General features: G+C 35.9%; 4 protein-coding genes across 4 annotated transcripts; 2 read left to right on the forward strand and 2 right to left on the reverse strand.

Annotated features, from left to right (window-relative positions):
* Window positions 1–49: 49 nt before the first annotated feature.
* On the forward strand, window positions 50–3,929 carry LOC122410277 (uncharacterized). Its single transcript, XM_043418421.1, has 6 exons — window positions 50–353; window positions 487–644; window positions 1,021–1,822; window positions 2,305–2,921; window positions 3,390–3,510; window positions 3,598–3,929. Exons 2-6 carry the CDS (start codon window positions 515–517, stop codon window positions 3,821–3,823), a joined length of 1,896 nt encoding a protein of 631 aa, XP_043274356.1. The 5' UTR covers window positions 50–353; window positions 487–514; the 3' UTR covers window positions 3,824–3,929.
* A 172-nt stretch (window positions 3,930–4,101) lies between these two features.
* On the reverse strand, window positions 4,102–7,709 carry LOC122410279 (3'-5' ssDNA/RNA exonuclease TatD). Its single transcript, XM_043418423.1, has 2 exons — window positions 7,562–7,709; window positions 4,102–6,473 (listed from the first exon to the last, which is right to left on the reverse strand). The coding sequence occupies exon 2, from the start codon at window positions 6,442–6,444 to the stop codon at window positions 5,509–5,511; it is 936 nt and encodes a 311-aa protein (XP_043274358.1). The 5' UTR covers window positions 6,445–6,473; window positions 7,562–7,709; the 3' UTR covers window positions 4,102–5,508.
* A 42-nt stretch (window positions 7,710–7,751) lies between these two features.
* Window positions 7,752–9,630, forward strand: Naa40 (N-alpha-acetyltransferase 40). The gene is made up of 4 exons (XM_043418425.1): window positions 7,752–8,041; window positions 8,155–8,537; window positions 8,789–8,947; window positions 9,494–9,630. The coding sequence occupies exons 1-4, from the start codon at window positions 8,036–8,038 to the stop codon at window positions 9,603–9,605; spliced, it is 660 nt and encodes a 219-aa protein (XP_043274360.1). The 5' UTR covers window positions 7,752–8,035; the 3' UTR covers window positions 9,606–9,630.
* Window positions 9,265–15,400, reverse strand: alpha-Man-IIa (alpha-mannosidase 2). Its single transcript, XM_043418420.1, has 7 exons — window positions 14,748–15,400; window positions 12,972–14,329; window positions 12,434–12,772; window positions 12,046–12,354; window positions 11,271–11,802; window positions 11,035–11,187; window positions 9,265–10,210 (listed from the first exon to the last, which is right to left on the reverse strand). Exons 1-7 carry the CDS (start codon window positions 14,892–14,894, stop codon window positions 9,623–9,625), a joined length of 3,426 nt encoding a protein of 1,141 aa, XP_043274355.1. The 5' UTR covers window positions 14,895–15,400; the 3' UTR covers window positions 9,265–9,622.
* Window positions 15,401–15,602: the final 202 nt, after the last annotated feature.

A 15,602-nucleotide genomic window follows, 5' to 3' on the forward strand; every position in this document is an offset into this window, starting at 1 on the left:
GCCACCGCCGCCGGCGGGCAAAAGGAGAGGGGAGAAACGGGGTTTTTCATGTGTGCGCTATTGGCGCTATTATCGCATTGTACAGATTTTTTAAACCCATGCGCTTGACTTTTTCGTTATTTGCCCGAAAAAAACTTTCTAGCTACTATGAAGAATAGTAAAAGTGGAAATGAAAAAAATTAAGCTTGTTACTACATTGATATCTGCAAATGGCATTATTAAAAATTGAAATTAAAGTTACACAACCTCCGCGTGACCTTTCATAACCTAGCTTTTTGCGGTGCTAACTACTCTTCAATTAATTGTGAATAAATATTTGCTAGTTGTGTGAAATTTCGTAGACTTTCATAAAAGTGAGTAAACGATTTAGCTTCAATGACCGCAAATTACCATCGCCTCATTACAAATTTTGGATGGGTCATTGATGCCATTCCCAAAACAACCGTTTCAATGTAATATAGAATAACTAGTATCTTTTTGTTTCAGCCAGAGAAACCGATATATCAATAACGAAATGGCTCAAACAATGAAAAGTTCATTAAGAATGTCGATGGCAATGCGAAATTTGGGAACATTGACAAATTACACAGCGACCAAACAATTCTCTCGAATGTCTGCGCATTGTTTGTCGAACTTTGATAAAGGTAAAGTGGTCAAAAATATCCTTCGACTCATTCAATGTGCAATGATTGCATCACATATTTACACATGATTTAGGGTTTTAAAAGATTCATATCTTTGTCTTATGAATAATAATGATTTTATTAAGGATTATGTCAAAATAAAAAAAACTATTTCCTTACCTGTAAATTCACCACTTAGAACATGATAGAGTCTGGTTATGCTAATATAAATTCATTTAATGAATATACAAACCCTCAATTTTCCTAAGCCAAGCTTAATACAACTTAATGGATTAGCTATAACCTACCAAACCAGACAAATTGAAGCGAACATTTTGGATTTAATAGTAGATAATAGATTGAAGTAGTACTGACCATTGCTACAATTTCCAATCAGAATCACTGGTTTTACCGAGGCCAATGCTCTGCAAAGAAGAAGTTCCAGCATCAATTACAAGATCTTTGCGATTATCATTGAAGGATAGTAAAACGCCTGAACAAATTTTTTACATAGTAAAAAAGAATAAGAACATCATGACGGAGATAGAGGTGATAATAGCATTTAACAAATTGGTGGATACATCAAAAATCATAGATAAATCAGAAAAAATGTATGAAAATGAAGGGTTTCTAATTCTATGTGAGTTATTGAAACAAAGAATGAGAAGCCTGGATGGCACACAATGCCTGAATGCTTTCAAAGCATTAATGTATTTCAATGTCCCCACAACGAGCATCATTGTTCAAATGATTCTACAAATGCTGCGCCGCAATCTGAACACATTGAGGCTTGACGAACTCAGCTTTTTTGACTTCATATTACAAAAATGCAGCAGAACACCACTTGTCATGGCACTCATGGAAGCAGTGCCAATTGTCTACGAAACTAAGCTGGCTACGGAACTTGATCGTGACAATATCATTAAAATGAGAAACGCTTTGTCATATTTAAGTAGAAAATCGGCAAAAGAGGAATCTTACAACATTATTATTCACGCGTTAATGGATCGCAAAGAACTCATAGATCCTGATTTGGCTCATACCATTCTGTGGGGACTTTGCAGACTGAACGAATATCCGAGTGAATTACCAGAAATCCTCAAGTACATACAAGACATACTCACTGAAAATAATAAGCACATTCATGAACACTTAATGTTGGATTTGTTGTCAAGAATTGTATCGAAAGTGAAATCAGGGTAAGATGAACAGTATTTTATTTTTTGTTCTACACTATTACCCTATCAGTGACTATTGAAGAATTAGCTTTCGAATTAACCTATTAAGCAATGATAAAGATGGAGACAAGACAAAATTTCGTGCGATTAATCTTATCGCACTTGGAATACTCTGTAAGAAAGTTTTCAGAATCATGTTTGTTCTCGCTGTTGCTGCTTTCCAAGTAAAATTCATGGATCTTTCATTATTTTATAATCCCAAAAACTTCAACTTGATTGCTACTGGTTTGATATTACGTGCTATGATATGAACAAAAAAATCCACAAATTTCAACATAATGAACTATCAGAAGAGAACTCGATGAAAAATGTTTCTAGTTTTTGGTTCTTCAATTTTGGTCACGCATTTGGGTTCACATTCTGAAGTATCAGTCCTGAGGCACATTAGTTTATCTTATTAACTCTAAACAAATCTATTGTTGACGATTTTTGTTATTTTTCAGAAAACTTTTTTTTTATCACGAAGGTTTCATTGATGCATGTGCGTCGAGAGCAATATCTGAAGATTGGAGTTTGACAAACTTGTTAACTCTTCTCTTGTATGTGAAACAACTCAGTCACGTGCAAATATCACTTTTGGATTTCATCGCAGGAAAGTGTTTCGAGAATCAAAAATTATTGGAGACTTGCTCGTCCGTGAATATTGCCGATCTCGTGGATGGCTTCGCAATGGCCGATTATAAACCAATTTTCTGGGACGTCGTGCAAGAAGCGATCACGAGTGACCGTATCCTCGAGGCAAAGGAGTCCACGTTTCCCTTGTCGAAGCTGTCACTTGATTTGTTAGCGCTAGACGTATACTGCCCGAAACTTTTGAAAAAAACTTTTGAAACCTACATCGCAAACACACCTAGCCCTTGGGAAAAAAAAAGGATTTCACTTTTGTACCAAGTTGTCAAAACACTTTATCCTCAATATTCTGGCCCATTCCCGGACGTTTCGGAGTTTGATTTTAGCCAACCTCTCGGTGATTTTCCTCTCCTCTCTTCCCTTGAAGCTGCAGTCGGTGGTTCAACCTATGTTATCTCCAATATCAGAACGAAACTTGGTCACGTTATTGGTGAGTTGTGCGATTTTTAGTATTTTCATGTATTCCAACCATGTAAATTTTACGTTTGTTTTCCCATACATCCCATGAGAAAAAATCTCATAATTTCTCACAGAGTTACTAGTTTTTGGGTCTTCGAAAATTCATTAAATTTTGTCTTTGCTTCTGAGGCAGATAATTTTCAACGCCTAGACTCAGATTGAATGTAATGCTCAATGATGGATTGAGCAAAATCAAAAAATTTTGTGTCTCGCTCTTCGAAGTGTAATCCGTTAATTTTGTCCTTTCTTTCAAAACCATATTTCAAACCACGAACCGTTGAGAATTGAGATATCACAGAAAAAATACACCCAATCAAATAATAATATTGCTTAATAAATCTTTCAGTCCCGATTTAATTTAATCTAAGAAAATCACAAACACTCCAATCGTAATAAACTGAACTTATTAAATTTGAATATACATTTATTTGTATGATAGATCACGCTGTGGTGTTGCGCAAAGGAGGTTTCCCAGTTGCAGTAAATAGAGATGGCGTAAAAACCGAAGAACTTCCGGCAATCCAGTTAGAAGATATTAAACCACCCGTTGACAGTCGAGTGTGAGTAAAACATCGTCTCATTTCTTTTCTTATTTTTTAAAATAAAAACCAAAAATATTGGCAAAATTGTGAATTATTATTTTGCAGAATTCTCATTTTATATCTTTCTCACCACGCATACTCGTTAAATACGCAAAGAATAAAGGGAACCTGGCGATTACAAATAAGAAGTTTGGAAGCTTTCACGGGATACACAGTTGTGCCGATCGGATCAGTTATATGGGGCAATCTCTCAGCATCCCAGAAAATTCCTTACCTCATGCAGGCGATCAGACTCAGATGTGACGAGCATTCTCTTTATGCCAATTCGTGAGAAACTATATTGTTTTTCGTCAACACCGAAACCATTCGAAAATTGTAAAAATAAGAAATGTCGTGTGGTCAAACAAAATATATTAGTCGTAACCATTGAATGCAAATCGATTTTTTCAATCATGACCTACTTCACAAATAATTTTTTATGCTTTTTTTACACATTAGACAAGGAATAAAGTTTTTCAACGGTTTTAACAAAACATACACTCTTGCCAAAGAACACAAAAAAAAACATTGGGTTTGATGTGCAATTATAATTAAAATAGTCAAACACCGTCTTATTCAACAGTTTATTATAAGAAAATAGGTAATGTATCAACAATAAAATATAGTCATTGTATCATTGCTCCAATTGCAATTAACATTAAGTATGCATCTATGTATATATATATATATATATATATATTTTATGTAGATTTATTTTTCCAAGCCACTTATTTATCTCTGATGTGCAGGGACTCATCGAAACCTTCATGAACCATTCGTTATTATTTTATAAAATAAAGTCATCGGCGTTATTTACAATATGACATCAGTCACCACAAATTTCAGTGTATTTAAATAACTTATGAAAAATGGGCAAACTCATGTTAATTTCGTAAAATTTTCCAATTATTTGTCATGAAAAATATATTTGAAAGTACATTTTTTTCGATATAATTGATTACGAAGAAAATGATTTCAAAATGAAACTGAGATTGAACTTTTCAAAGTCAAAACAAGTTCCAATTTCTGCTAAAGCATCACTTTTAAGCGTATGAAGAATTGATTGAGTATCGTAAATTAACCTATTCTTTCGTTCTCAGTACAATACGTTGAAAAATAAAATAAAAACGATGCGTCAAACTCGTAAAGATTGTATAACCAGGCGTCATGGTATTAATCTACGGAATTATCGCTCGATTCTCATGCACGGCTCAAATTACAAAATTCGTCTTTTCGGGATCGATCACAGGAAAAAAGAAATTTCAAAATTTCGAGAATCTCATGACTTTTCGATAATTGACCTGAAACTTCTACGCTTATGATAAATGAATACATTGCTATTTCACAATAAAAAATGTGATGCTTTCTTCGAGTGATTCGTACGCCGTCGCATTTCTCAAGTGAATATTTAAAAAATTTCATGTATAAAGGAACAACAAAAATAATCGAAAATGTTTCACTCCTTCATTAATTAATTACTACAGTGTGATCAATTTGATGCAACTTCCTCTTTATTCCGTCTGCGTATAAAACAAAATGAATTTTCATCGTTCCTCTTAGCAAGAAAAATGAGAGATACGCGTACACAAATTCCCCATGATGAAACGTTCGCGAGTGAATCTCCCGTTAACAAAATAAGTTATGATGCATGAACTATTTCGAGTCCAGGATAGACCGAAAAATTTATGAAAATTGAAATTACCAGAGGAGACCGTGGATTTTCGAAACGGATACGTTCGAAGAAATATATTTGCGTGGCAATATATGGCTGAGTTAAAAAATTAAAATCGCAACTAAATTCTCACATATATGAGAATACAGTATAAAATATAAAGCTGCATAGAGGAAACATACGACCGTGTAAAATCCTGTTGGAGCACCAACCAGAGCACCATTTCGGAAACGAAATAAAAACGACGAGTCGGGCTTAGGATAATTGTTGAATGAAAAAAAAAAAAGAATGGAAAAATGATGGCATCATTGATTTAGGCCAAAGAGTTTGAGAGCATTGAAGGCAGTGGCGAGAGCTACTTCTTCAGGCTTTTTATGCATAAAGGCAGCAACCATTTCTACCACCGCTGGTAAAGCACACGGTTCATTGCGCTGAAAAGTACAATAACGATGTAGGAATGTCATGGACCTTTCGGTCAACGAATCTTTCACGTGCGGAGGTAATTTAGAAGCTCTTGTGTTAGGGTACATGAAGGGAGCATCCGTTTCCACCAATATTCGATCCAAAGGTGCTTGACCACCTTCTAGAATTTGTCTTACTCCACTGTCAGATTTGTCCTTGCAAAGGTAGCCCGTTATTCCAAGATAAAAACCTTGATCGAGATATCTCTGTGCTTCCTCAGCCATACCAATGAAAGAATGAATCATTACCGGTGGTAAGTTCCCATATTGTCCAAGTACTTCAAGGACATCGCTCTGTGCTCCTCTTTCGTGGACAATCAGAGGCTTGTTCAATCGACAAGCTAATTCTATTTGCTTGTGAAAAACTAAGCGTTGAGTTTCTGGATCAGAGAAATCGCGATTGTAATCCAATCCACATTCTCCAATTGCTACACACTCAGGATTCGCAGCTATACTCTCGAGCTCACTCAATGTCTCATCGTCCTCCCAAGATTTTGCATCATGCGGATGTACTCCAGCCGTTGAGTACAAGGTTCCCGGATATATTCTTGTTAAACGCAGCGCTTCTTTGCTTGAACGAATACTCGCACCTGTTACCATTATTTTTTGCACACCAGCATCCTTTGCTCTCTGTACGACACTGTCCAAATCACGACTGTACTTCTTGTTCGTCAAATTTGCACCCACATCTACTAGTATGTAGTTTTCGTAATATTGACTCATCGATGCACCTGCTCCTTCTTTATCTTCAACCATTGAACCACTCGCGTTATCTGACATTCTACAGACTTTATGCTGGGTTCAGTTTCCTGCAAATGATTTTTTTTTTGTAATCGACAGACAAGCTGATTTCTTTTCCATATCCTATCTAATGGTAAACTATTGTCAATGCAAGTTCTATCGATTTGGAAACACGTGAATCGAAGTATAAAAATTTGTAGAAACAAATTTTTTATTTACATTCCAAAAATCAACTGAGTTCTATTCTATAGAGTTTTTGCTTCCTTGAAACTCCTATTAACAGTTATAATTTTTTTATAATGAGCAGAAGTACTTAATTTTTGTTTCTTTTAAATATTGGTACTTTCAAAATTTTATCTGATTATCACAATGAATTTGTATTTAAAAATATTTCAATATGAAATAACTAATGTTTGTTTTATTACTTTAACTCTATCAAAGTTCTAAGCAGAAGCGAATGAATTTTTGATAACTCAACTTTTTAGTATGTGAAATTGTCAGGAATAATGAAATATAGTTTGCCAGTTTAGATGTTTTTCCTTATAAATAGTTTACGAAAACAAACTGGAAATATAATTTTTCATAAAGTCTAAAATAAATTCTCAAAATTAAATTTCGTAAGATATAAGAATGCTGCAGTTTCAATATAGTTAATTATTCTAAATACATAATTATAAATGTTTAAATTTTATACAATTATAGAGCTGCGTGAAAGTTTTAATAAAGAAGATTCAATCTGTTGTAATATGTACGAAATGTGAAATTTCTTCCCCGTAGTTATTATTATACAACAGTGACAATGAACTTTGTTTCTTTTTACCGAATTTATTTATAGCGATTGCTCCGATTGAAAAAATGGCCTAATTGGTGAAAAACCAAAGTAATTCTTAACAATGAAACTCGAAAAATGTATGCATTTATTTTAAAAAAGCTATTATTATAACAGACCTCGTAAAAAAGAAAACCTTTAAATATAATGAATGATTTTATAATGATGAATAGAAAATTCTCTAGGCCTGTCAAAAACTGGTCCAGCTTCCTAACCTCCCCGGAAATATAATCTCCCATCAAAGAGCAAACCATTTTTCAAAGCATATTTCCTTTTGTGCAATATTCTTTAAAATATAGGATTCATCAAGGAAAATATATTACTTACTATTCATTTGAATATATCCTGCGAATAAATGTCAAAATTTGCAAGTGGATTGATGCAGCTTGTGAGAAGCAATTTAGATGAGTTTAAAGTTTAACCTCTTTTTTACAAGGCGGCACAAGTGTGTATATATGTATGTGTGTCAAGGCGTGAGTCACTGCGAAGAGAGCTTTAATAACCTCTATAGTGTTGTCGGCGCGCTTTCGTATATTGAGGTCGAATGCTCATCGTTTAAACCAAGTTTAAACCATCCGATCAAAAGATCTCTCATTGAAACAACAAAATAATATAAAATACAGATCCCTTGGATAAACACGCTACTATAAATAAATCGTTGATACCATCAATTGAAATACGAAGCGAGTAACAACGGAACAAAGAAAAACAACTTAAATTGCATGTATAAAATTTGATAAAGTAAACCAGTGCATGTGTCTGTAAAAACACGGTTATTGTTTGTTTTTTTTCACTGCTACAATGAAGGTAAAGTTTATTTTTCAGTGCTTTTTTTTTAAACGAGCCTTATTCGTTCTCTTCTTATAGGCTATACTAACGATATTTTCCTACCAATTTTCTCTACTAACTTTTGAAAATAGAAAACAGCTCGCAAGACAAGACGTCAACAATTGGCAGAAAAAGCTATGATCGCGAAAAAACACGTGGATGCTGCAAACTCTCTTGAAAATCCCCTGAATTTGGCACTCAGAAATTACAAACCCCTGAATGGAGATACTATCAGTTTGAAATGCAACAAGGTTGGAGATCTCAACAGTGAAACCTTGGATTGGATTTTTGATCTCATGGAAAGAAATATGAAAACAATATACGAAGAAACTTGGGGCTGGGATCCAAAAAAAAAGCAGCAGGAATTGACTGAGCCCGCCGCTTGGTATTTAATCGCAACTGATTCTAGTGGAAAATTAATCGGATTCTCTCATTTTCGATTTGACATGGATTATGGAGAGGAAGTTTTGTACTGGTATAAAAAATATTTTTTGAAAATCCTTCATTTCCAATGCCAAAAAATTCATGCAATTAGAATTCTGGTACTCGGCACTTCGTCAAGTATTTCATGAAATTTAATTTTTTTTAATATTCTCAAAATTGATTTTTCTGAATTATCATACAAAAATATAAATACATGGGAGAGAATTTTTTGAGGACAAAGGGATCTTCGAATTTCACATACTCATTTTTCTCATTCCATAATTTTTTTTATTTTTCTCACAGCTACGAATTACAGATAGAACCAACAGCGAGGAGAAAAGGCCTTGGCCGCTGTTTGATGATTGCTCTCGAGTCCATGGCTTTGGAAAATCATATGCAAAAAGTTATTTTGACAGTTTGCAAAAAAAACTTCATCGCTGTCCCATTTTTCCACAAATTGGGGTACACTTTCTATTATCAGTTTCTCCAAGTTCTAAGATCCTATATGCTAGTTATTTTTTCGTTACTTTTGTAACAAAAAAATAATGTTTGTTTATTACTTTTGACCAGTAATTGGGCAAAATTGCAAATTACAATTCAAATTATCTTTGACCGGATTTCACAATCGCTCGTAATTCGATGGCGGCTTTGACTCGCGCTTCGAAGCTATTGAATTGTCTATAAAAGATACAATTGTAAAATATAATTATGCTCACATTTGGTAAATATTGAAAAAACGTATTCTTAATTTCGTTTGTAATATATGCTGACGCGTTAGATTTACCAATTAATATTCAACTTTTATTTTATTAAGCAAGGTCAGTAAAAATTACGCGTATTAACTATTAAAACTCAATTATTTTCACATAATGCACAACCATTTTTTTCATCGAGCCATTCGCTTGTACACATTTTTTTTCCTCCGGTTCATATTCAAAACAGTCTTTGAATTTTAGTTTTTATTTTTGGTAAAACAACTGCCGTAGCTTGACTAATACTGTTTTGCAGTTACAAATTGGACAAAACAAGCCCACCGGAATCGGAGAATCGGCATTATGTAATCCTGAGTAAAAAACAACTATCATCCTCACGGAATGCTACAAGTATCGAGAAGTTGTGACAGATTTCATAAGCTCCCTAAGACTGTGTTTTGTGAAAGAGTATGGAGGATATTTGATGGGGACAGATGTTGATTATCGATGATTTGATCGATGGTCCAACGGTGTGGAAGGTCAACGGAGCTTCGCTTATTGTCCAATCTTCCGTGAAGCTCAAAAACTTGGTCAAGCTTATTTCACCGTTCTTCGAAACTGTGAAGCTTTTCATTGTCGTATCCTCTCCCCAGCAAAGATCGATTGCTTGACGATGCAAAACCATGCCGATACCTTTGCCGGCCCCTTCGGGCACCGGAAATACACGTAAACTTATTACTGCCATATCGACTGGAAGATCCACGCGCAGAGGCACAAAATTTGCATTTAAATCGAACGACGACGCCAATTGTGGATGAAGAGCAATTGTTGGATGTAACAATTCTTCCGAGACCAAATGACCACCTAGTGAAAGCATTCCAGCCGGATGATTCGGCGCTGGTCTCGACGCTTCACATTGTTCACGTTTTTTCTCTAAGATAACAGTGAACACGTGGTTCGTCAATAAATTGTCCGTCACGCCCTGACTCAAACCTCTGTTGTCATCTTGAAGAAGTCGTCTATCTTGCATTATCTGCGAATAATTCAAGTGTCATGAGTATTTTTACATTTATTTGCTGCCATTTTTTTCCATGAGAGATCTACTGAAAATTCTGACATTTATTTGTCAAATTCTTGCAACCTGAATTCAATAAATATCTTTTCGATAAGTCAGAAAACTAAGTCAATTCGCAAATTCAACGTGTATAAAAAAATATGAGAAGAGCTGTTGTAAGTTCGGACGAGCGCAAGCAATGTACAGCCGTAATTGAAATCATGTCAACTTCTTGCGATGATCCAACTTTTCTTTTGTATTTTTTATAATAAACTTTGTTCTTTCTAAAAAAACTTGTGTTGAAAAATGATTTTCATTAACAATTGATATTTTTGGACATTTGCTTTTAGATTCGTCGAGTTAAATGTACTCGTTTCGAGAAAACAACGAATAAATATTTTACTATACAGTAGAAACCTCCCTCGTTGAATGACGCTGAAGTTTCCAACGTTGGAGTCCAACGAAATGATCGAAAAAAACTCTCCAATAATTCCAGTAATTCTCCTATTTTCTTCCCTGCCAAATTTGCGATTCGTAGTTTTTCAAGTTGCACCAACGATTCGTGAAATAAAAAATTGGTGAATTACAAACGTTTTTTTCGTTCATTTCGTTGGACTCCAACGTTGGAAACTTCAGCGTCGCCCTCGTTGAATATTTACACAAATTCAAATGGTCAATAACCTGAACTCGAATTTAAAACTAAATTTAAAATAATCAAATGTTGGAGATCCAATTGCTTTCATTCAATCTCAATTGATGATGTTATCAAAAATGGTAAAGAATTAGCGAGAACGAGGACTCACTTCAAATTGTCCCGAAGCCATGGATGCAGCCCCCAATGGTTGTGCAGTCGCCACAGTCATTCTAACTCGTTTGTCCTCGATGTAACCAGCGGAGGCGAGAGGGTAGTAATTCGCTTGAGTAGGTAATTTAGCGAACCGTTGTCGTCGAATCATCTGCAAAAACGAAGAAACAAAATTAAAAAACGATAAATTCCCGACAAAGTGTTTTTTTTGCAGTATTATTGATCATAACTCACGTTGAGACCGTTCAAATCCGTGAAAAATTCATTACCCGACGCAATGTCAGTGTTGAATCTCATTGCGAGTTCGAAATTCTGCGTATCCGCGATATCAACCTCGTTTTGTATTTGCAATCCGAGACCGTCGCTTCCCGGTGAATTGAAGAGAGTGCAAGTGTGACGTACATTCGGTAATTCGACGAAAACTCTCGACAAAATCGGCCCGGTGACGAGGTGTACAACCCTCTCGGTGTCAGCGTATATCGCATCCGGTTCTGGTTTGTCGGGTAAAAACAAGTAGGCACCGCTTCGGTCCTGGTGTTTTCCTCGAGTCCCGTATTTCACGAACTCCAGGTGAACTGGAAACGTCGTGTTACCGACCCGCAATGCTTTCAAAAGTCCTGAGTTGCCAAAAGACGCAGAAATCTTCGATCGATCGCCAATCGAAAATTCTTGGGTAGTTTTTACAATTTGCATATGTGCAAATCCCAATACCGGCGATGGCGCGGTTGCGACATTGTAAAGCGTCACGTTGGCGTAATAAACTCCGCTGATGAAGAGAATTATTCGTTTAAACATTGAAATACAAGTAAATCATTGTCGTTACGAAATCAGAATAGAAAGGAGTTTGGAGAAAATATAACGCTACTTTTTCAATTGTACAGTTACAGAAAAAAAAAATTTCGCGAGATTCATGCAAAATTTTGTTTTGTCGAGTTAAATTCTTAGAATATCCGTGTAACTCATTATTTATAATGTTGTGTTAAAACAGTGTGAGAAGCAGAATACAAACTCAGGTAATTTCGTTCCATGATGCGGATGTATCAAATAAGTCGAGATGCCGAAACCAGGCACGGTGACGAGAAACGAAAGTTCGTATCTCATAGACGATAATGCTGTAGGTCCGATCCAAACAGGGGATATTTGAGAATGTACGGATTGGCCCATTCGATCGGTAACTCGCACGTAAGGCGTTGAAACCATAAACGTGTGAACTTTTGTCCGCTGCCTCGGCATAGGATTGTAAATAATGATTTTTTGTGTTTTACTATCATCACCAAACTCAATAGTGTATCGTTCGCCGATACTCGTATGATAAGATCTGCAAGGATAAAAACAATATCAACTCAAGTTCGAACCCGTGACTCAAAACTGGAAGTATATTTTAGAATAATTTTTACCGCTTTTCGTCCATTACGAAGTATTGAGAATTTCCATCTAATCGGGGTCCTTGAGGACTTCTCAACAAATGAGCTACCGATTGTTGTATTATATGACCAGAATTTTTTAATGCCACTATCATTTTTTGTGCATAATCAATAACTACGTTGTCACGTGCCGTTCCCGTGACGCCGTCGTGATGCTGAAACAACGAGTGCCAACGTCTCGCCTCATCAATTTTCTCCTCGTTGGTTCCTTCTGTCAGATGCTCGTGTCCTCGCGCCCATCCTATGGCTGCAATTATCTCAGCTGCTCTCAAAGTACCTAACAAAACTCGGTCCAAACGTTTATGGAATGGTCTGTAAAAAGTAAAAAAAATCATACTATTCGATCCAGCGAAAATAAAAAACATTCAAAATTAAAATGCATTAAAATTGATAATAAAGATTTTGCAAAGAATTCGAATTCGTTAATTTTTTTGTTTGCTATATTGCGTTTATTGTTCCAATAGGGAAGGTATTTATTTTTTTTCATATCCTATATCGTTGAAAAAATTACCTTGAAGTGTAATATCCGCTCCAATAATGATCGTCCCTGTCCGCGTAAGTGAAGAAATCACCGGACAAAGTGGGGAATTCCTCGATATTTTTTTTCTCATCTCTCAAAGCATTAAAATAATCGGTAAGCGTACCAAATTGTATGCGTACATTGTATTGTTCGTTGAGATTCATATGATCGAAGAGTTTTTGATAGTTGCCATACTGAGCGTCCCATTCGGTGCTCTGAGAGTATCTAAAATCATCTCCAAGGGGTACAAGAACGACGTTGCTTTTGAATAATTGTGATTTTTTTCTATATTGATCCAAAAGTAATAAAGCACGTTTATCGATGTTGCCTCGCGTTATAACTTGTGGCGCGACTTTCCAGGGGCAGGTCAGACCAAAACTCGATAACCGGAAGAAATCAAATTGACAACATACTTTTGGATCAGGGCCACAAGTGTGGGGAACGTCGTAGCTGTAGAACGGCATCATATGCGTCAAAATTTCAGTGGAACCGTCGTTGTCCCACAATTGGCGCCATCGAAATTCCAAATTTTTCTCTCTGGCGAAATGCTTTTTAACGGAGTAATGAACTCTTTGTATGAGGACATTTTCGAGACCGGCGCCTTTCAAGAGATAAGGCATCGTAGGTGAAAGTCCAAAAGGATCAATTGCCCAACCGGAAGTTGGTACATAGTCCAAATTCGTTTTAAGCCATTGATGACCCTGAGTCAATTGGGTCAATTGTGCGATCCAATGAGAAACAGCCTCGTCGGGCATTACCCAACCACCAGCAACAATCTCTAATTGCCCATCGAGAATCAGACGTTTAACAAGATCGCGATTAGGAGCAGGCTGCTCGTCCCACCACATTTTGAAAAATGATATTTCTGCCCATATGAATTTGCGTCTTCTGTCTTCAGCCAACTTGGTCAACATATTATTGAGAATCCTTTGCGTCTGAGTGGCATAATAGTTTTCAAAGGTATTCAACCACCCAGGATCATTGTGGGAATGCGGTACTACAAATACTTGCAGTTTTCTTGAGGGGCTCCACTGTTTTTTGTCGTACGATATTCCATAACCCTGCTTCCATACCCCTCCGTCGGTATTGTCAAATTCCAGTTCCTTGTAAACATCTAACATCTGAATTTTTACTTGGGGTACTTTTTCTATGTCGAAACTGCATGTTGGAAGTTCTTTCAGATTTGAATGGCTGTGCAATTGCGAACGATTGGTCAGTTTTCCAGCTTGTTTTGATATTGCATCATGCACAGTTCCTGAAGCTGCTTTTATAGCAGATAACACTTTATGGTGGCGGTTTAAATCCTCCTCTAGCTTTGCCAGTCTATTTTCAAAGTGGAGCCACTCGTTCTGGAAAAAATATTTCCAACTTCATTTCAAAGTAAATTTTATACCAGAAACAAAAGTAGAATGATTGAAACTTGTATATTCAGCCAAATCAACCGAATGCATACCAAACATTTTTGTGTATGAGGCAACTCCTTTCATCAATGAACCTTGCGTTCAAAGAGAAAAGTGTCATTCTAACATTTTTTTAAAATAATTTCCTCAAATGTGCTGAATAAGTGGTTGCACATTTTTATTGAATGTTTGCTTGATTTTTTTGGCATATATACCAGATAAAAAGGAAATCAGAACTTGAAAATAACATTCATTTAACATCACAGTTATTGATGAAAGTGGTGATAAATACGTGGTGTTAAATGATTAAACATTCTATTAAACTGTAAATTGTTATTTTCATTCTGAATGATATGTCAATACTTACGTTTTCAACGGAAAGTTTAGAGAGTTGTCCTTTTGGAGAGAGTGTAGGATCAGCAAGCATCAAGTACGTAAGGATACAACAGGTAACGAACAACGAAATTCCGATGATGATAAAGATTTTGAAAAACTTGAAAGGCATTGTGGTCATGGTGTCTCCCTTGTATATCGTTTAGTTTCTTAGTTGAATATATATACAATAGTTTGTGACGCTTTCTCGAGACTTGTTTTCGAAATATGGCAAGAACTTACACATTTTTTATTGATTATAAACATAAATAAATGTTCTAAATAAAATATTTCGTAAGAGAACTTGTACAGTAAATGCAAAGCCACGAAATTGGCTTCATGTCTAACCCCTAAATACGAAATTTGCAAGACACCAGTTCAAGTTTCCCAAAAGAGTGCATTGCTGTTGGTTTGGAACAAAAAAAGACCAATGTACGAGTGGGAAGAATTTTGTTAGATTACTTCCTCCACTCCTCATGAACCGTGACCATTTCTCCACCCTCCCGCCTCCACCATGCAAACACGTTAAACAAACAATTGTAATGTCAACGTCATTTTACGCGCATTCGGTATCTTCAAGCCGACTACGTGTAGCTCCAGCAAATTTTTACTTGGTTCGACGTTTGTTTTATATCGCAACGATCACAACTGCAAGTTGTTAGTGTTCTCATATCGATATCCATATATATGTACAAGTGTGCGTGTGTACACACTGATGCGGACACGTTACGTACGTGCAGACGTATGACGTATACATACGAGTGGCGAATGCGCACGCACGCACTGTAATGGTATAGGGATGATATGACGTTATTCAGTTATTCATTCCTCTTCAGAAACTAGTTGTTTC

Source organism: Venturia canescens, chromosome 4 (genome assembly GCF_019457755.1).
Source record: "Venturia canescens isolate UGA chromosome 4, ASM1945775v1, whole genome shotgun sequence".
NCBI lineage: Eukaryota > Metazoa > Arthropoda > Insecta > Hymenoptera > Ichneumonidae > Venturia > Venturia canescens.